Source organism: Megascapheus bottae, chromosome 21, assembly GCF_031878675.1.
Source record: "Megascapheus bottae isolate mThoBot1 chromosome 21, mThoBot2.hap1, whole genome shotgun sequence".
NCBI lineage: Eukaryota > Metazoa > Chordata > Mammalia > Rodentia > Geomyidae > Megascapheus > Megascapheus bottae.
Genome location: NC_143529.1, coordinates 35108961 through 35130635, shown reverse-complemented (window position 1 = coordinate 35130635; position 21675 = coordinate 35108961). Strand labels below are relative to the sequence as shown.

The 21675-nt window shown below is 49.5% G+C and overlaps 1 protein-coding gene across 1 annotated transcript in view; it reads right to left on the bottom strand.

Annotated features, from left to right (window-relative positions):
* Nucleotides 1-5304: 5304 nt before the first annotated feature.
* Inpp5d (inositol polyphosphate-5-phosphatase D) overlaps nt 5305-21675 on the bottom strand; it is a 101572-nt gene continuing 85201 nt past the window's right edge. Inside the window, exons 20-27 of the mRNA XM_090355060.1 lie at nt 20579-20692; nt 18827-18909; nt 15066-15153; nt 13812-13961; nt 12508-12604; nt 9920-10195; nt 7469-8033; nt 5305-6581 (exon numbers count right to left, since the gene is read on the bottom strand). Coding sequence (XP_090211186.1) covers nt 6579-6581; nt 7469-8033; nt 9920-10195; nt 12508-12604; nt 13812-13961; nt 15066-15153; nt 18827-18909; nt 20579-20692 — 1376 coding nt within the window. The 3' untranslated portion in view covers nt 5305-6578. The remainder of the gene's footprint in view (nt 6582-7468; nt 8034-9919; nt 10196-12507; nt 12605-13811; nt 13962-15065; nt 15154-18826; nt 18910-20578; nt 20693-21675) is intronic.

Genomic DNA, 21675 nt, shown 5'->3' with positions numbered 1-21675 from the left:
CCCTTTCACATGTCTTGGTACCCATTACCCTCCCCCCCCCCCCAGTCCTTACTTTTAAAGGGAAACTTCACAGACTTTACCTGTATCCCGTGGCAGTTCCACTTCTGGTTTTTGAGTGGTTAATTGTAGATAAGAGTCTCATGAGACTTTTCTGCCTGGGCTGGCTTCAAACTGTGATCCTCAGATCTCAGCCTCCTGAGTTGCTAGAATTACAGGCATGAGCCACTGGTGTCCAGCAAAACACATCTCGCTCTCTCTCTCTACATATATACATATATATACACACATAAATATATACACAAATATATATACACATATATAAATATGAATATTTGTATACACACATACACACACACACATATATATATATACATATACATATATATATGTATGAATAGCCAATCCTGGGGCTTGAACTTAGGGCCTGAACACTGTCTTTGAGCTTTCTCAAAGCTAGAGCTCGACTACTTGAACTCAGCACCACTTCTGGCTTTTTCTATGTGGTACCAAGGAATCGAACCCAGGTCTTCATGCATGCTAGGCAAGTACTCTACACTAGGCCAAACTCCGGGCCCTCTTTATTTTTTGTTGGTCATGGGGCTTGAACTCAGTCAGGGAAAGAGCACTGTCCTTGAACTTTCTCAAGGCTAGTTAGTGCGGTACCACTTCTGGCTTTTTCTGTGTATGTAGTACCAAGCAATGGAACCTAGGGCTTCATGCATGCTAGGCAAGCACTCTACCACTAGGCATACTCCCTGCCTTGTCCTGAGACTCATCTCCAATGAACTACCAAATAAATAAATAAATAATAAATGTCAGAAGTAGAGCCCTGGCTCAAGTGCTAGAGCACTACTACCCTTGAGGAAAAGAAAAAAACAAACAAACCCTCAGGGACACGATGAAAGTCAACAATGCAACTTGTGGATGGGTGGAGATGGGAGAAAATGAGGGAGCAGATGGCATTATGGGAAAGGAAATGTACTTATTTCCAGATGTTTGTAAAGGTCACCCTGCTGTAGATCACCTCTAAAACAGCAGTAAACTGGAAACAAAACAAAACCCAACAAAAACAAACCCAACAGCTCAGAGATGGTGCCCAGGCCTTGAATTAAGTCCCAGGACTAGACAAAACAATTCAGCTATTTAAAATTCTGTTCTATCTGACCCACAGCCACGGCCACAGCCACCCCCTGGCCAGGGCCTCCCTAGTCCCAGCACAGATTCCCAGCATGTTTGTAGTTAGGTAGATAATGGACATGAGCATGCACACCTGGCCTGAGACCACGCCCACACTGGTCCCGTGCCTGGATCCACTGTGCTGAGAGGGAGCAGATCAGCAGGGAATAGTCACACCCATGAGCACACGGCACGTGGCTCATCCATACCTACACTTGGTGTGCCAGTGTCTTCGGGAGGGCACAGAGCAGGGACCACGAGGGTCTGTGGGTTTGAGACCAGATATTTACATCACAAGGGTTCTCTGTTGGAATAAAGGCTGAGAGCTGAGTTGGCTGCTGTGCAGAAAGCTTCTGGGCCTTTCCATAGCTGTGTCTCCATGGAAATTAGTTTGTGGAGAGAAAGGAGCTATTTTAAGGGTGAGAGAGGACAGACCTGGAAGGCTGCGGGTGAGGGAAGGTAGCTGTGGGGGAGAGCTTTTCTCAATGACTCACTAATTTCCCTCCTGGGTGCAAAGACATGGCATGGGAAAGCAACAGAAAGCCTGAAGAGAGGCGGAGCATCAGGGCATGAACTGGCAACAGCTCCCCTGGGGGCTCGTGGCACGGCAGGTGGATGGTAATGAGCTGCTGCAAGAGACCATCCATGATGACAGCCAGCTTTTGAAAACCATGCAGACAAAGAAAGTGGTGGGGTGAGCGGGACCCATGGCTGGAGGTCTTCAATCTCAGGGACCAGGAACTTCAAGAGGGAAACTTGTCAATGGAGCTGCCTTACAGAAGAGACTGAAGGTGGATCTCTGCTGACCAGGCGGCAATGACTAGGGCTGTCCTAGGAAGTGGGGAATTGTCCTTGGTTGTCGAGGTCCTTTGTCCCCAGTCCCTCTTGAGGAGGGATGGGGAAAAGCACACCCCAACCAGTCCAAGCCGCGAGAGGAGAGGGCCCACTGTCCTCCCGCACTCAGCCTTGCTTCTCCGGAGCACGAACAGAAACGCCACGCAGCTTCCTCAAGGCAGGAATCTCTCTAAAACTCCCCTCCTTATATTGGGTGTGGGAGCCTATCAGCACAGCAGGTGGGCAGGATAAAGAGGTCCACTTGTTTACCCCTACTACAGATCTCAGCAGAAAGTTATTAGAATGGCATTACTCGGCCCCCAACATCTCCCCCGTTTTTATCTTAAAAAAGACAAAACTTAGGATATGTGGGGCTACCACCATATTAGATCGGCTGTGCCTGTCTTAGGTGTCTCCAAGCTCATTAGTCTTCTTACTCGTCATGGGACCACCAAGTCCTTTTTACTTGGCTAGGTTGATAGGTACTTGGCTCCTGTGTTAAGTTGATAGGCTAATAGCTGGGACTTTCCCGTCTTTGACTACCAGCCGTCTAAGCAAATCAGACCTGAGGGGCTGCATCTATTTCCATGGGAGCAAATGCCCGTCTCATTAGCGCTTTCTGCGTTGACTTTGTAGGCAGGCAATAGACATATTACAATTATAGTGCATAAAAACAAATCCAAACTGATCAAGCCCAAAATAGTGTCAAGATAACAATCACCCAAAGTTAGAATAGTGTAACAATTGTGCACATAACAATTCCAGTCCTCACATGCTGACTAATGGCTTCTGAGATCTACAACACAGTATTCAAATCATTTTCTGTAGAAACTGCAGTGGCAAGGGCAATACTCGCAGCAAAGTCTTTTACTGATGAGCGGAAAAGCATTCTCCTCTAAAATATTCACACAAGCCATAGGGAATAGCAGGGCAATGGAAGAGTTAGTCTTCCAGTCCCCCCTTTTTGTTTTAAACTGCTGTCCAAATATGACTCTGGTCCCTTCATTTTTTTTTTTTTTTTGCCAGTCCTGGGCTTGAGCTCAGGGCCTGAGCACTGTCCTTGGACTTTCTCAAGGCTAGAGCTCTACCACTTGAGCCTCAGCACCACTTCTGGCTTTTTTCTATGTATGTGGTACCGAGGAATCGAACCCGGGTCTTCGTGCATGCTAGGCAAGCACTTTAACCACTAGGCCAAACTCCTGGCCCCTCTCTCCCTTTTTCTTTGCATTATCTTCCTTTCGGGTTTCTCTGGCCTTTCAGTCCCTCCTTTTTCTTTTGTGTTTTCTTTCAGGCTTCCCTGGTTTTTCAGTCTTTGAGGAGTTTTTCTTTGAGTTTTGTAGGTAGTTGCTTCCCTTTCTCTTGTTTACCACCTTTTTACAAAAACCTTTTTTCTTTTTCTTTCTCTTTGTCCCTCTCTTTCTCTTTGTCTTCCTCCCTGTCTTTTTCTTTTTCCCTGTGAGCAACTTCAGCCTGCAAAATCTCTTCAGGTTTCCCTGGTTGTTCAGTCTTTTTGTGCCTTTCAGGTTTTCTCTGGTTTTAAGCACTCTCATGCCCCTTTCGTGCCCCACGTTGGGTTCCAATATGTCGGGGTCCTTCGTCCCCAGTCCCTCTTGAGGAGGGATGGGAAAAGCACACCCCAACCAGTCCAAGCCGCGAGAGGAGAGGGCCCACTGTCCTCCCGCACTCAGCCTTGCTTCTCCGGAGCACGAACAGAGACGCCACGCAGCTTCCTCAAGGCAGGAATCTCTTTCCTCTAAAACTCCCCTCCTTATATTGGGTGCGGTAGCCTATCAGCACAGCAGGTGGGCAAGATAAAGAGGTCCACTTGTTTACCCCTACTACAGATCTCAGCAGAAAGTTATTAGAATGGCATTACTCGGCCCCCAACACTTGGTGGTGGTTTTTTGAGGCCCAGAATCGCCAGCCAAGGAGACAAGAGGGAATGTTGGCTCGAGTAGACACCCAGGAGGATGGTGACAGCCCACAGCCAGGGACTTTAGAGATGAGGTGCAGATAGGGCTGAGAGCTTAGGAAAAAGTAATGAAAATCTTACGGATTGCAGGGGCCCCACTGGCCTCCCCACATGCAAAGGCAGTTCCTTCTAGAAGAGCTGTGCTGGAGGGCGGAGGAAGAATGTGGGCCATTGCATTTGCTCAGGCAAAGGGAGCTGAGTGGATGGGTAGGGACTACAGCTTGCGCCCCACTCTGCTGCTCTCATATCGCACACTCCTGGGAACCCAGAGTTGCAGAGGAAGTCTCTGGATTGCAGGCACCACAAGCTTGATGGCTGCCATAGGTCACAGGTATCGTATCTCTGACCCCTGTGGGGTGTTCTGCTCTGGAGTGCGCTGTAGAATGTCTAGTTCCAGTTCTGCCTGGGAACATTTGGATACTGATGACGTCATGACGGGCTGTAAAAAATGATGAGAAACACATGCGTCTGTCCTGTCACGTGCCACATGACTTTTCAGGCCCCATATTGCTGGTGGGCCCTCACCTGGGATAGTTCAGCATACTGGGGCCTGGGGATGTGGGTCAGGATTTGTTGTGGGGAAATAAGCCCGCAGGTGAAAGACTCTCACCTGACCAGGGGTGAGGAGTTGTGGGTCTGCCAGTTCAGGTGATTGCTAGTGCAGGCAGCGGATGGGTTGTTTCGTGACCATAAAGAACACTGCTCTCTGGAGCTTTATTCAGAACTCAGACCTCAGGCCTAGCCTGAGGTGGCAGAAATGTCAGCCTAGAGCTGGGTGCTGGCAGCTCATATTTGTGATCCTAGCTACTCAGGAGGCTGAGATCTGAAGGTCACAGTTCAAAGCCAGCCAGAAATGGTGCTGTGACTCAAGTGGCAGAGCGCCAGGATGGGGAAAAAAATAAAAATAAAAAAACAAAGTCAGCTTAGAACATACCAACCAGCACCTCCCTGTGCCAGGGACCTGTATTGGAGTTTGCTTCATGACCTACAGGATGGCCCTGGAGATGGCTTACTTGTGGTTTTGTTGTTGTTGCTGCTGAAGCCTCTGTAATCAACATTTACAAAAGCTAGGAGGAATTTGTAGGTTGGGGAACACAGGTCAAGGGACACATCTGAAGGTTGGATGGTTACAGGATGTTCGGAGTCTCCCCCAAATGCATGCCTTGTCTCTACCCCTGCCTGACCTCACACTGGCTGTATGAGGTCCCTTCTGGTGAGGGATGCTTTCTCGTCATTACCCTGACACCGCCCCCTCTACCCCCCCCCACCGTCCTCCCCAGTGCTCCTCTGCATGCCCCACAGCCCAGAGAGGCACCTGATGGTCAGAGAAAAAAATGTCACACAGCCAGGAGCTGATATAGAAATGTACAATTTATTGGTCACGCAGACTGTGGCTCGTAGAACCAAGGGGTATGTGTGTATCCTCCTATCAGAGCAGTCTGTGGGTTGTGTCCTATGTTCATTCTTTTTTTTTTCCTTTGTTGTTTCCTTCCTTCTTTTTTTATTTTTATTTTTGAGGCAGGGTCTCTATAGTTCAGGCTAGCCTGTAACTTACTGTGAAGCCCAGGCTAGCCTTTCATGATCCTTCTATGCTCAGCTTCTAGGGTGCCGAGATTACAGATGGGAGTCACAAAATCTGGCAAGGATTCTATTCTACCAAACCCAAGCTCAAATCTCACAAGAAAACACATCACTAGTCTGTTCCAGGAAACAAAGACAGGGCTGAAAGTCACCAAGTGAGGAGAGGAGGCTGGGCTTTTTGAGATCCTGGTTGAAGAGGCTCACCCTGGTTAGCAGCCAGGCTAGAGTGTGGCCCTAGGGACCTACAGAAGAAATCCTTCCTTAGTAGGACAGTGCTGGGGGCTCAGTCAGCCCAGGGTGCAGGTGCCTGCTGCCCAGTACAGACAGCCTGGCCCGTAGGCTCAGAGGGGCTTACTATCTGTCCAGTGGGGAAATGGGGCCTACAAGAAGTGGCAGATCCCTGTTCTCCAAACGGACCGTGCTGGACCTCCTGGCCTTAGCTACAGCAGGTGGCATCACAGAAGCAGGACAGGTCACTTGAGACTCTTCAGCTACCTACAGCTGAGCCCCTGACTGGCTCCAGGACCATAGGTCTTCTTAATGCGTTGTCCACACCACTGGGACAAATGACCTTCTTGACCTGGCTGGCTGGAGCCTCGGCTCAACACTTCCCATTGCAATTGGCCCATGGTAAGCACGCCACCAACGTGGGCACATGTCTACTATTATTACTACTATTATTATTATTTCTATCTCCACCCTCAGAGGGTTCTCCAGAGTAACCTGAACCAGCCTCTGAGGTGCCAAGTACCACATCCAAGCAAGGACCCAGGTGTGGGGCTGTGCATTGCCTGGCTGGGGTATTTTCCTTTTGGCCTCAGCACCCACTGCCAGTGTCCCAGCCAGCAAACTCCTGGGCCCAACATAAGTGAGGCTCTTCACTGAAAAAAAAAAAAAAACAACAACAACTAAAAACTTGCACAGGAAGTTAGGTAGGAGCCAGGAGGACCCGGGAGAGGCTTTGATTGGCTCCTGCTGCATCTCTGGGCTCCAAGGCCTCTGCTCATCGAAGGCTTCACTGCAGGACAAGAAGAGAAGGGGAGGGAGGTGTCATGAGGGCCTCACTTGATTAGGTGGCCCCAATTATCAAGAACCCATGTTGTGGCCTGGGCATACTCCCTTAGACATGAAAAGCCACAATATGCTGTTCTAAGTAATTTAAACACACACACACACACACACACACACACACTTATTTATTTTGATTGAACTCAGGGTCTGAGCATTGTCCTTGGGCTTTCTCAAGGCTAGAGCTCTACTACTTGAACCATAGCACCACTTCTGGCTTTTTCTATGTATATGGTTCTGAGGAATTGAACCCGGGTCTTTGTGCATGCTAGGCAAGCACTCTACTACTAGGCTAAACTTCTGGCCCCAAATTTATTTATTTTTAATCAGTCATGGGGCTTGAACTCAGGGCCTGGGTGCTGTCCCTGAGCACCAGTGGCATTTCCAGTTTTCTGGTAGTTAACTGAAGATAAGCGTTTTAGTCACTGTACTACCACCCAGGTCCCAGAGTCTATTCTGAAGCTTTTAGTTTTACTCAGGAAAAAAAAGTATATATCTATATCTATCTATCTATCTATCTATATGTATATATATAGATATATCTATGGGGCTGACAAAGTACCTCAGGCAGTAGACTACATTGCCTTGAGTTCAACCCCCAACACTGCAAACATAAACAAATGAATTATAAATAATCTAGGCTCTGATCCCTCTGCTTAGCCTCTTCCTTGGGGCCTGGTACACTTCCTCCTTTGTGCTTCCCAATCACTGTGCAGCCAGGGTTAGGTCCGTGCCCCTGGGGACAGGTGGACCTGACCTGATCAAATCCCAACTGCACCCTCAAGGATTACACACATGCACATGCATGTACACACATGTTCACACATTTGAACATACCTGCATGGGGGTCCTGCCAAGTACCCCATCTTCAGGCCTGTGCTTGTTGTGCGGAAGCTCCGTGTTGTCTCGGTAGTCCCGGGGCTTGGAATGTTGTAGCTGCAGGACTGCTGGGCTCTTGACAGGCAACGGAGGCCGAGGTGCTGGGGTGGGCGTCAGCTGCTGGCTCATGTCTGACCTGGAAGGCTTGATGGGCCTCTTTGCCGGAACAGGGGCTTGAGAAATGGCCAGGGTTTTGGGTTTCCCTTGATTCTTGTCCCCAGCGGAGGTGGAGCAGGTGAAGGAGCGGAGCCTGGGTGAGGGGCTGATGAAGGGCGTGGGGCCCTGCTTGCTTGTCGCTTTGCTGCCCTCTGGCTCCTGGGCTTTGGTGAGCAAGATGCTGGGTGATGTAACACCAGGGTCCAGGCAGGGTGGAGGCTCTTTGGGCAGCATCTTGGGGGTCTCTTGCTCTTTCCTGGTTACCAGCTTAGGGAAGGAACTCACAGTCCCATACAGCGGGTTCTCAAACATTTCTGGCTTGGTCAGCTGCAGGTCCTCCTGTAGCTGAGTCTCAGTGGGCCTGGAGCTGTGAGGAAGAGGAGGGAAGGACGCAGGGAAGAAATGTACTCAGAAGACTAGATGCAGGGCATGGATGCCTTGAGGGCCTGAGCTTCTAGTTTGGGCTGCTAAAAAGGTTCTGAGGCAGTGGTGGTATAAAATGTGTGCTTCACAGTACATAGCAAATGCACTGAATACACCAAATGGCTTAATAACAGATTTGAAAATTGTAAGATAAATAAGAGGAAACAGTAGGTGTTAGTGTTAGTCTGTGTCCTCACAGAAAACCTTAATTCTGGCCTGAGGCTTTTCCATTACTGTCCATACTAGAGTGAGGGGCCTCCAGTGACATTTCATAGAAAGGAGAAGGTAAATGTACATGGCATCGCGTTCATGCTGACAGCCCTCCCTCATGGCTCTTTCAGGACACTCACAGCGTCTCCCCTGCAATCCCTGGCAACTCTGCCCAGCCTGTCACTTGCATGGTTGCTCAGGGAACCAAAGCCTTGTGAGGGATGAATGACCACCGACTCCCACTCTGCTATTCGAGGGGTTGGAGGGCAGATGTTCCGTCTGCCCATCTTCCCACAGGAAGCCACCTACGTGTGCGAGACTCCTGAACATAGCAAAGCTGCCAGGTCCCAGAGAACAAAACCTGTGACCAGTAAGTGAATGTGGAGTAACACAGTACCCCTCCCAATGACATAAAGTCCTCTCCTCAGGGGCCTCTGTGAATGTAGTTTCCTTGATCTCAGAGAGCTCAGGGCAAGAAGGAACAAAAAGCAGATGGTGCAAAACCAGAGAACGCCTGGGTAGTACAAGTACTAGGGAAACAAAGACCAGAGGCAAGAGAAAGATCCAGTGGATTGGTGGGCAGAGAAAGAATAGAATTCCACATGGAAACCCAAAAGAGGTAGAAGCTGGCTCTGTTCATCTGCCTTTGCTTTTTTCAGACTTGTCACAATACTGTCATGAGGTAACTTCCTGTTGAGCAATTTATGAGAGTGGGAAATGGGGCTACTCCATTTTATTTTCTGCCCAATGGTATAATCTCCTAGCGCAGTGTTTTGGGTTCTGCTTCCTGCAAGAATTCCGTCTGAGCCAGGTGGGTGTGTACGTGGTGGCTCACGCCTGTAATCCTAGATACTCAGGAGTTTGAGATCTGAGGATCAAGGTTCAAAGCCACCCTGGCAAAAAAGGACCTGAGACTCTTATCTCTAATTAACCTCTAGAAAATAGGAAGTGAGTCTTGGCTCAAGGGTAGAGCGGTAGCCTAGAGCTGCAGAGCTCAGGGACAGCACCTAGGCCCAGGGGTAGGGTGGTAGCCTAGAGCTAAAGAGCTCAGGGACAGGACCCAGGCCAGAGTTCAAGCCCCATGATCCACAGAAAAAAAAAATTCCATTTGAAGAAAATGTGGGTTCCTGGTACCCTGTCCAGCTATGATGCCCATTATTGAGGGGCTGTTGAGAAGTACTGGTCAGAATTGTCCTGTGGGGCAGCATGTAGGCTCCATGGAGAGGACAGGAAATCCTCACACAGATACAAATGAGATGAGGCATGGGAGAAAGCCAGTCAGAGGTGCATACCACAGGGGATTGATTCGCTGCAGCCTGGGGGAAATTTGCTCAGACTTTCTGCTAACACCTAGAAGCCATTGCAAGATCAGAAATATTAAATCCTTGACAGAGACTCTGGAAGGCAGTCCCCAGTCTCCAGCATCCTCCAGCACCTGTCTGGATAGATCTGTACTTCCATGGCAAGTGTGAATATCAACCTGGGTGCTAAGTGACAACACTCAGGCTCTGAGTTCAAGCCCCTTCCCCCCCCCCCCACAGTTGTACCAACCAGTGAGAGCACAGGAAGGTCCAAGAACAGATCCCAGGTGGACGCCCGTGAGCAGCAAAAGATTCTTACCTTGACTCCTGTGCTCTGGGGCAGAGACCCCAGTTTGTTGTGGAGGATAAAAACTTCTTGGGTGATAGGGGTGGCTGGGAGGGAGGGGTGGGAGGACCTTCTCCCCTCCCAGACCCCAGGGAGAGGTCCTTGGCCTGCTGGTCATAGCTCCAGGCTGTGAGCTGTTGGTCAGGAGACAGGGTCTGCTTTCCATGCAGGGCCTGCCCGAAGGGTCCCACCCCCATGTAGTTGGGGTTGATTATCTCGGTGACACTGGAGGTACCGCTTGGAGGGGACCTGTGGGAGGAGGGAGAGGCAGCTCTCAGCTTCAGCCTGAGGATGGAGTCCTCTCTGTTATCCTTCAGACTCCTCAGCTCTCTGTCCCTTCACTGCTGGGGGTATGAACTTTTTTGCTCATTCATGCACACAGGGAATGCATTATGAAGAGTCAACAAGCTCCAGCCCAGGGCCAGGGGGCAGGAAAAAGGTCATAGGTGAAGCAGCCATTGCCTCTGTACTCGGGAAACTAACAGCAGCCAAGTTCAGTGGCATTTCTTCAGTACTGATGTTTGATTGACAGTTACAAGAGGTGGGGTTAAGATAAGCAGGAGGGCCAGGCAGGGTGACTCATGACTGTAATCCTAGTTACTCAGAAGATGAGATCTGAGGATTGCGGTTCAAAGACAGCCCGGGCACAAACATCTGTGAGACTCTTTTTCCCAATTTACCACCAGAAAACTGGAAGTGGTGCTGTGGTTCAAGGGTGGGGTGGTAGCCTTAAGCTGAAGAGCTCAGGGACAACACCCAGGCCCAGAGTTCAAGTCTCACAACAAAGAAGAAGAAGAAGAAGGAGGAGGAGGAGGAGGAGGAGGAGGAGGAAGGGGAGGAGGGGGAGGAAGGGAAGGGAGGTGGAGAAGGAAGAAAAAATCAGGAGGGCTTGGGATCCACTGGGAAGAGGGGGGTTGGATATGGACATTTGAAGAGGTGGTCTTTGAGTTGAGATTAGAAGATACACAGGCCTGCCATTGGTGGCTCATGCCTGTAATCCCAGCTACTTGGGGAGCTGAGATATGAGGATTGCAGTTCAAAGCCACTGGGGCAAAAAAGTCCATAGGTCTCTTACCTCCAGTTAACCACCAGAAAAGGCTGGAAGTGGGGCTATGGCTCAAAGTGGTACAGCATTAGCCATGAGTGAAAAAGCTCAGAGACAGCACCCGGGCCCTGAGTTCAAGCCCCATGACTGACCCACTGCAGAGCGTGACAGTGGGACCTAACAGGGCTGTCCTCCATGACAGGACAAAGGATGACTGGAAGGGAAAATGTCAGCATCTATGGCTAGGAGCATGAGAGCTGCAGTGGACCAGGGACTGGCCTAGAGATGGGGGATGCTGTGTATCACACAGCTTGAGGTCTGGAGGAACACATGGACCAGGCTGTGTCTCCTGCTTGGCTCTGCCCTACTAGCTGGAAAAGAATCTAGAATGCTTGTTGACTTCATTCTGAAACTCAAGACCATACCAGCAAATTGAGGCGGCCTTAGTATTGGGGACTGCAGCCTTCCAGTTATTTATTGGTTTCCCTGGTTCTAGGACTTGTATACTCTGGGCCTAGATGTTGTCCCTGAGCTGCTTTACTCTACCACTTGAGCCGTAGTGTGTCACTTACAGCTTTTTTGAGTAGTTCATCAGAGGTAAGAGTCTCAAGGACTTTCCTGCCCTGGCTGGCTTCAAACTGTGATCCTCAGATCTCAGCTTCCTGAGTAGCTAGGATTACAGGTATGAGCCACTAGTGCCTCGTAATATCAGAGGTTTTTTTTTTTTTTTAGTCTTGGGACTTGAACTTTGGGCCTGGGCGCCCAAAGTCCACTTCCCGTTTTCTAGAGGTGAACTGGAGATAAGAGTCTCAGGTCCTTTTGTGCCCAGACTGGCTTTGAACCTTGATCCTCAGATCTCAGCCTCCTGAGTAGCTAGGATGACAGGCGTGAGATACTGTGCCCGGATAAGTTTTAAAATTTTTTTGGCCAGTCCTGGGCTTCAACTCAGGGCCTGAGCACTGTCCTTGGGCTCCCTTGCTCTGCCACTTGAGCCACAGCACCATTTCTGGCTTTTCTGTGTATGTAGTAATGAGGAATTGAACCCTGGGCTTCTTGCGTGCTAGGCACTCTACCACTAGGACATAGACCCGCCCCACCCCCACCCCCCGCCCCTGATTTTTGGCTAGTGAGCTTTCATGGGGCCCCAGCAACTGTTCATGCCTAGACCTCATAGGATACAGGGCCAGCACTTGTTGCTTTGAGATCATGGATCCCTTCTACTAGGTAGTTTTGGCAACTGCATCTAATCTGTCTTGATTTCACTATAGCCTAACACAAAGGTGTTCAATAAATTCCAGGTGAGCTGAATTGGACTTTCTAACATAAAAAGCCTTCTGAGGCTTCATGCCAATACAATATGGAGCTATGGCAGGAGGGCAGATAACCTGGGCCGATTCTCCTTTTTCCTTTGCCTTAGCTTCTCTATGTCCTGCCTTACCTTCTCCTGGGTCCTGGCCCCCAGGGCCATGAATCCCACCCATCCCCTCCGGCTCACCCCCACTCCACCTTACTCTACCTGTTCGGAGCCTCCCATTGCTTCACAGGGTCATGGCTGGTGAGGCCCTTCAGGCACTTTGTCCCACTGGACTCGTCTCGCTCGGTCTTCACAAAGTCTGGGGGGAGGTTGAGAAAAGGGTGCGTGGGAGCCTGGTCCCCGGAACTTGAACCAGGGGATGGCCAGGTGATGTCTATTTGCAGACTGAAACTGGATAGTGATTAGTGGCTATTAGGAGAGAAGTATTTTTTTTCTTCTGCCAGTCCCAGGGCTTGAAGTTAGGGCCTGAGCAATATCCTTGGGCTTTTCTCAAGGCTAAAGTGCCACAGCACCACTTCCAGACTTTTGCTATGCATGTTGTATCAAGGAATTGAACCAGGTCTTCACACATGCTAGGCAAGCATTTTACAACTAGGCCAAACTCCCAGCTCAGAAGAGAAGTGTGTGTGTGTGTATGATATGGGACTCGAACTTGGCCTGGGGCTATCCCTGAGCTCTTTAGCTCAGGGCTACCCACCTACCCTAGAGCCAAGCCCCACTTCCCATTTTCTAGAGATTAATTGGAGATAAGAGTCTCAGGTCCTTTTGTGCCTGGGCTGGTTTTGAAGCTTGATCCTTAGATCTCAGCCTCCAGAGTAGCTAGGATTACAGGCGTGAATCCATGCCACCTAGAAGTATTTTAAACAGGGCCGGGAGTTTGGCCTAGTGGCAGAGTGCTTGCCTAGTACGCACGAACCCGGGTTTGATTCCTCAGTACCACATACACAGAAAAAAGCTGGAAATGGTGCTGTGGCTCAAGTGGCAGAGTGCTAGCCTTGAGAAAGTCCAAGGACAGTGCTCAGGCCTGGAGCTCAAGCCCAGGACTGGCAAAAAAAAAAAAAAAAAAAAAAAAAAAAAAAGAAAGGAAAGAAAAAGAAAGTATTTTAAACAGCACTCAAGAGGCCAGAGAACTGCCAGATTCAACAATCAATTGGTTATGCCTGCTTGGGATCCAGCAGGAGGAGAGTGGGCACTTGTGATCCACAGTTGTCATTTAATGTGAAGGGGGGTCAGAGTGCCCGAATTCATTGTTGTTCCCCCCACACCTTGTTCTAGAGAGAGTCTTGGTATATAGTGAAGTGGTCCTTAAAAAACTCAAGATCATCTATCTCAAGTCTCCTGAGTGCTGTGATCACAGGGACACACTACCAGGCCTGCCTTTGATGGATCTTGTCCAACAGGGCTCTATTCTGAGGTCACATTGGAAAGAACCATCCAGGGCTTTACTGAGAGAGACCATTTACCCATCCCTTGTGCTGCTGTCAGTAGGGAGTGGGTTTGCTTACCATACAGCTTCTCCCTCTTCTTGCCCTGTGAAGTCTGCAGCTTGATTTCCCCTCGGAAGTGTCCTGTCATCTCTCCATGGTGGGTAAGAGACGTGTAGATGGGCAGCTGAGTCTCTGTAGCCTCCAGTCGAAGAGCAATGCAGCCCTCACCTGTGTGTGGGGGGAGAGGTGTGTGTGTGTGTGTGTGTGTGTGACAATTCCCATCAAGTCTTGGCCACCAAGAACTGAGTGCTACCACTGCAAGAGTCCTTTGAAACTATCACCCAGTCAAGGGGATTTGTTGGTAAACCCTACAATGGTACCTCAGCAATGGGGGCACACAGCTTAACCTTATAGCAAAAGGAACACTTGGTAGATTAGTCAATGTGAAAAGAAAAATTAAATCTGAGGAAAATCCATCTGCAAAACAGACTTAAGTGCTAATCTGATTGCTCTAGGAGAGGCCAATGTCTTAGAGTTTAGAACACTACGAACCTTGCTTTGACAAATAAGATGAGGATAAAGTTTAAGAGATCTACGGGAAGAAAGAAGGCTAAAATAAAATATATACTGTCTGGAATGGTGTGACCAGCCATTAGGGAGAGGCCTGAAGCTTTGCACTGCTGTCTAGGAACTGGCTAGACATAGGAGAGGCACAACACACAGAGGCACTGTTTGTTGTCTTGTTTTATTTGTGTGCTGGTCCTGGAGCTTGAACTCGACACTGTCCCTTAGCATTTTCATTCAAGGCTTAAGCTTTTATTACCATCCTTGAGTTACAGCTCTACTTCTGCCTATTTGCTGATTCATTGGAGGTGAGTCTCATGGAGTTTCCTACCCAGTGTGAACCCCACTCCTCAGATCTCAGGCTCCTGAGTAGCTATGATGACAGATATGGAGCCAGACCTGAGTTGAAAATGAAAGCTCAGTGATCTGACTGTGTGCTGTGGCAAGTCACTTGACTCCAGGCCTCAGTGCACATGCTCATCTATACACCTGTAGAGAGTAGTGCCTACTTTGTAAGGCCTGGCAGGGTTAAGTCAGTACCTGCGATGCACCTGGCATGGATCTGACATACAGGAAAGGCTAAGTAGAGGCCCCTGGCTATTACACCCAGAAGCCCATGGGGCAGGAATGGCGAAGCCTTACAACAGCCTCCCCAGGGGCTGAAGGAGAGGCAGCAGGGTGGGATGGAAAGGAACAGGTGGGTTCTCCCTAGGGTCATGCTCCCACCTCGGTCACTGTAAGGTAGGTGTGTACTGTGCGGACACTTACCATAGGATTCATCACTGTCAGAGGATTTAATGCTAATCAAGATATGTTGGTCCAGAAGGTACTCAGGATCAGAGATAATGGGCTTCAACTGCAGAGAAGAGGAACCGGATTAGAGTCTGCAGGGGAGGGCAAGCACGGACACAGGTAGAGGAGGGGCACTCTCCTTGGGGGAAATAAATAGGATTAAAGATGTTCTTATTAACCAGACTCAAGTCTCAGCTCCCCAAGTACAAGGCAGCCGGGTTTATTTGTGTAGTCAGCTCGGCCAAGTGGGCTTCACTTTCTTTTCGGTCCCCTGTATTCGAGGCCTCCTAAGCTGGGCTGAGCTGAGGAACCCCAGGTTCCAGGAGGAACCTCGAGGCTCATCACCAGTGTAGAACACAGAGCATTCTGGGTCCATACCAGCTCCTATATGCTAGAGGCCATTCAGGCTGTTCTAGAACTCCAGGGCACTTTCCAGTCCCTCTACCACAGAGGGGCCTCAGAAAAGGCCACAAGTTGCTCCAGATTGTTTCTTCTCTTCCTCACACTGGGGAAAGGCTCTGGAAGTCATGTTTGGACATCAGGATGCATTTGCTCTTTCTCTGTTCGGAAAGTTCCAGAAGGAATATCTGGAATCCCTTGGAGACAGTCTGGATTTTGAGGACTTATCATTAGTGACAGACCTGGGGCTCAGCGAGGACTCCACATTTCTGGGGGTGGGGAATGTCTCTGAAAAGATCTGACAGCAGGAAGGCAGGAGGCACAAAGACACTCCCCAGGGACATGAGGGGACAGAAGCAAGAGGAGCAGCAGGACCTGGCCACAGGAGGGAGGGGTGGGAAAACAACACCATCTCCCAATGTGTCCCTGTGGCCATGACCTGTACTGGGGTGAACATGCCACAGGGACTGGCATGCTGTTGTCTCTGAACATTACCAAAGGAGGAAACAATAATTTGGGTCTTGTGTGGGAGCAACTGTGAAAAGAAAACTGGAGGACAGGGTCCAGCTAAGTGGGGTGCAAATGGTTCCTTGGAGGCCAGAGCCTTGAGGAATGTGGAGATCTGAGATGTCCCAGCACATGGACTAATGACCCTTCTCCTGGGCCTTACCAAGGTCCCCAGCCAGAGCCATCTGAACCAGCTGCGCTCACAAGTAATTGGAATTGCACCCAGGTCAGAGAATTCTACAGCTCCAGCCTCTGTCTCTGCTCCTGAGAAAATATGGCCTCCTTACACAGCCAAGACCTGGGTCATATCACTGCTTTGTGCTAGCAGAGGAAGTCTACCTGCCTATGACCTGCCCCAGCCCTAGGAGAGGCTGAGTCTCTCCACTTGAATGAGGTTGTCTGTCATTTATTATTTATTTATTTATAGGTTTTGAGATAGGATTTCACTATGCAGCCCAGGCTGGCCTCCTCCTGCACAGTCTCCCCAGTGCCAAGCTTAGAGGCACACACCACTATATCCAGCTTTAAGGGCATCTGTTAAAATCACTGGGTACTGGTGACCCAGGCTTATAATCCTAGCTACTCAGGAGGCTGAGATCTGAGAATTGGGATTCAAAGCCAGCTGGCATGAAAGTCCATGAAACTCTTTGTCTCCAATTAACTACCAAAATGCCGAAGTGGAGCTGGGGCTTGCATAGTAGAGTGAGAAAAAAAAAAAAAGTGAAAGGGTTGCTACCAGATCCTGAGATCAAGCACCAGTACCAACACCAAAAACAAGCAAGAAAGGCCCATTTCATTGTGGGTGTTACTTGTGAATGAACGTGCCAGGTGAGCCTCAGGGAGTCCTCCCCCTTTCCTAAAACCCCTTCAGTATGCTGTGTAAAGCAGTCGAGAGCGCTTTGTGCCCCGTATAACGTGCAGAGCCTCGGTGGAAGCTGGTACTTAATGATGACGAATCCTCTACTACGAACTCAGCATCTCAAAAGCAGTGTTGACAGAAAGCAACTTTTCTACAAAACCACAAATGTATTCTAATAGGGGCCCTGTGCCAACAAGAGCCACAGCCAAGCCAAGGACTTCTGGCCTTCAAAACATGTTCTTACCTATACTCGATCTCACAAGCCAGCACTGAACAGAGAATGGGATGTGTGGAGCTGGAGCTTGAGTTTGTCCCTACAAGCACAGGAGCATAATGGCCTCTTTTCATGTTGTGCCTCAGTTTCCTTCTTTTCTTTTCTCCCCTGACTCCCTCTGTATGTGTTGGTGTTGATCTTGGGGCTTGAACTCCCTGAGTTGTTTTGTTCAAGGCTAGATCACTACCACTTGAGCTGTGCCCAGTTCTACTTTTGGCATTTTTTTTTTTTTGCCAGTCCTGGGCTTGGGCTCAGGGCTTGACCACCGTCCTTGGACTTTTCTCAAGGCTAGAGCTCTACCACTTGAGCCTCAGCATCACTTCGGGCTTTTTGCTATGTATGTGGGGTACCGAGGAATCGAACCCGGGTCTTCGTGCATGCTAGGCAAGCACTCTACCACTAGGCCAAACTCCCTGCCCCTCTTCTTTTTTTTTTTTTTTTTTTTTTTTGGCTCCTTTCTCTTTCTGGCCCCGCTCGCTCCGGCCCGGCCAGCTCTCGCTTGCTCCTGGCTCTGCTCGCTCCGGCCCCGCTCGCTCCGGCCCCGCTCGCTCCGGCCCCTTCTCGCTCCGGCCCCGCTCGCTCTGGCTCGGCTCGCTCCCGCACGCTCCGGTCCTGCTCGCTCCGGCCCCTTCTCGCTCCGGCCCCGCTCGCTCCGGCCACCACTCGGTTGGGCTCTGTTCACTTCAGCTCAGCTCGCTTCTTTCGCTCTCTGTCGCCATGGCAGTCTCGTCTCTGCCACTTCCGGCTTGGTTGTGTATGTGGGATACCGAGGAATCGAACCCGGGTCTTTGTGCATGCTAGGCAAGCACTTTAACCGCTAGGCCAAACTCCCGGGCCCCCCTCTTCTTTTTTTTTGAAGGTTAATTGGAGGTAAGAGTCTCATGAACTTTCCTGCCTGTGACTTGGAACCGTGATGCTCAGATCTCAGCCTCCTGAGTAGCTAGGCTTACAGGGGTGAGCCAATAGTATCCAGTTCCAATTTCCTTCTTTGCCAAAGAATGTAATTAGATGAGGTGATTGCTAGATCCTTGCATGATACATTAGGGTAGGGCAGGGAATGTCTAGGCCTGGCCCTCAAAACCACTTGGTCTGGTACAGCCAAGGCAACCGCGGACAGTGGTTGAAAGTCAACAAATCTAAAATCTCCTTTTCTCTCTCCTCTCCTTTCTTAGTTGGTGCTGACTTGAACTTAGAGCCTTGCATTTTTGCTTAACTTTTTCTGTTTCTTTTGATTGGTCATGGGGCTTGAACTCTGGGCCTGGGAGCTGTCCCTGAGCTCTTCAGCTCAAGGATACTACCCTACCCTTTGAACCACAGCACCACTTCCAGTTTTCTAGTGGTTAATTGGAGATAAGAGTCTCATAGTCTTTCGTGCCCAGGCTGGCTTTGAACAGCCATCCTCAGATCTCAGCCTCCTAAGTAGCTAAGATTACAGGTGTGAGCCATCACGCTCGGCTTCTAGGAGGGTTTGTTTGTTTTTTTAAAGTAAAACTAGGTGAACATAGGCCCGCAAATACTTTTATGAATATTCAAATGCCTATGCTTTAGAGGAGTTGAGGAATATCAGGGTCTCTTACACCCCTGTTGAGAAGCATGCAACTAACCATCTTGGGAGCTAGCTCTGGGCCAGCCTCCCCTGCCTTGAGGCCACGTGACGGCGCCTCCCTCCACTCTGGCCCAGCCTCAGCAGTGAATTACCTTGGGAAGGGTCTCATCAAACCTCACCACCAGCTCTCCATCATGCCCCTCTTCATTCTCTCCTTCCTGACTCTTGACAAAACCTGTTGGGGGACAAGAAGAATGGTGTGCAGAAGCAGAATTAAGGACCTGACAGAAAAGACTCCCAAAGGTCCTCTTCCCAGGACCCCCTCTAAATACTGGGGGGGGTGGGGGAAAGGGCATTAGTGGCTCACACCTATGTAATCCTAGCTACTGAGGAAGCTGAGATCCAAGGATCATGGTTTGAAGCCAGCCAGAGCAGGAAAGTTGGTAAGACTCTTATCTCCAACTAACCACCCAAAAGCCAGAAGTGGAGCTGTGGCTCAAGTGGTAGAGCACTAGCCTTGAGCCAAAAAAGCTCTAGGATCGGGGCTAGGAGTTTGGTCTAGTGGCAGAGTGCTTGTCTAGCAAGCATGAAGCCTTGGGTTCAATTCCTCAATACCACATACATAGAAAAGCCAAAAGTGGTGCTGTGGCTCAAGTGGTAGAGTGCTAGCCTTGAGAAATCCCAAGGACAGTGCTCAGTTCAAGCTCTAGGATTGGCAAAAAAAAGCTCTAGAGTAGCACCCAGGTCCCGAGTTCAAGGCCCAGGACTGGTACGCGCGCACACACACACACACACACACACACACACACATATTTGGGGGTGCCTCAGTGCCATTTAGGAGTTAGTCTTGTTGGGGATTCTGTTTCTGTGCAGGGGATGGTCATTTGCCAACACAATCTAATTATTTTTAGGAAAATCTAAGAAATGCCTCCTCCTTTTCAGCTCCCCTTTGCAGTGAACCAGGCCCTAAAGAAGTTAGCACATCGCAGGCAAGATTGGGAAGCTTGACAGCTTGTCCCACACCACTCAAGATAGCAGCCTTTTGAAATTCTAATTTAAGCTTCCTAATGTGCTGTTTCCATAGAAATGCATGCAAATGTCTCCATCATTTATTAAAAACACCCGCACAAAAACCTTCATCCTTTTTGGAACTGCTTTGACCCTGCCTGCTGGTCTTGGGGATCTGGTGGCAAATCCTCAGTGCCAAGACTGAGCTCAACTGCGTCAGAGAAGGAAGGGTTGCAGGGTCACAGCTTAGGACACTCCTGATTTCTGGAAGCTTTGTTCCCATCCATGCCTCTGTCTATGGAGGTGGTTTCCCTGTCACTCTCAACATTGTCCCTGTGAGAACTAGAAACCAAGGAGATTGCCTAGAAATGCTGCCCCGAGAAGGTGTTTCCTAGACACACCCCGTGATAAACACTGCTGGCTGAGAAGATGCTGTCCAACCCTGGATGCTGGAGGTCACCGGAGGAAGGGGCTATGATGTCTAAAGGAGTGGGGCTCGCAGTTCTGGGGTGTTCTCTTGGCCTTTCTACCTGCAATCCAATTCTTTTGAGCTGGTCCTGAGGCTTGAACTCGAGGCCTAGGTGCTATCCTTGAATTCTTTCTTCAAGGCTAGTACTCTATCACGTGCGCCACAACTCCACTCTGGCTTTTTTGGTACTTAATTGGATATAAGAGTCTCACAGACTTTCTTCTTGGGGCTGTTTTCCAACTGTGATCCTCAGATCTTATCCTCCGGTGGCTAGGATTACACGGGTGAGCCACCAGTAGGCAGCCTGCAGCCCAGTTCTATGGCGATACATCTTCGAGTCCTTTCCACAGAAGAGAAATGGGGAGAAAGACACCATTTCCAAGAATCAGGCCTGCCCTCCCCAAAGGACAGTTCAAGGGAAACTTACTCTCTAAGCAGCTCGAGTGGAACTCCAGGTAAAACTTAGTCTGGGACTTGGTCTTCAGCGTGGCACAGCATGCAATAAACTCGATCTGCCCTTGGCTGTCCACAGTGCCAGGCCCTGGAACAGGGGAGAAGAGGAGTTTAGCTACACAGCCTGCCTGAAGAAGAATCTCTTTCCTCTGGCTCACTCTCCTTGCAGAGCTGCTCCTGGGGTCTGAGGAAGGAGAGTGTTCACATGGAAGGAGTTTTCCTAAAAGGAGCTGCCTGGCCCCCCACTCATGCTGAACACACCCCTATTATCATTACAGCCACAGGCTGGCCAGGTGCGGAGCAGGGAGAAAGGGTACAGTTAGTTCAAGAACCTCAGCTTTGCCACTGAAGCTGTGTGATATCTTCAGTGGTCTCCCCACTATTTTTACTCTCTCTCTTCTGTGCTGGTGGAGCCAATAGTATTCTGTTCTGATGGAGGGTGTGTACAACGGCTCAGATGGTCAACTTTGTCTAGTTCCTGAGTCTAAGTGGAAGGTCATAGGGTTTGAACTCAGGGCCTGGATGCTGTCCCTGAGCTCTTTTTGTTCAAGGCAAACACTCTACTTCTGGTTTTGGGGTGATTAATTATAGATAAAAGTCTCACAGAGTTTCCTGCCCAGGCTAGTTTCGAACTGTAATCCTCAGATCTCAGCCTCCTGAATTGCTAGGATTCCAGATGTGAACTGCCAGGCTGGTCTTTCTTCCTTAGGCATGGTCTTAACTAGTTCTTAGGCACACGGCTAACTTGCTCCTAACTGGCCTAGTTTAGGTAGTATTCTTGTAGGCATCTTCAAGTTAGCTTTAAAAGAGCGTTCTGGGCCGGGAGTTTGGCCTAGTGGTATAGTGCTTGTCTAGCATGTATGAAGACCTGCGTTCTATTCCTCCATACCACATACATAGAAAAAAGCTAGAATTGGTGCTGTGGCTCAAGTGACAGAGCTCTAGCCTTGAGAAAGCCCAAGGACTGTGTTCAGACTCTGAGTTCAGGCCCAGGACTGGTAAAAAAAGTTCGGTCCTTTTGTATAAATTTCTAAGCCACCCATGAGTAAGAATAAACATTTTCTTCCTCCT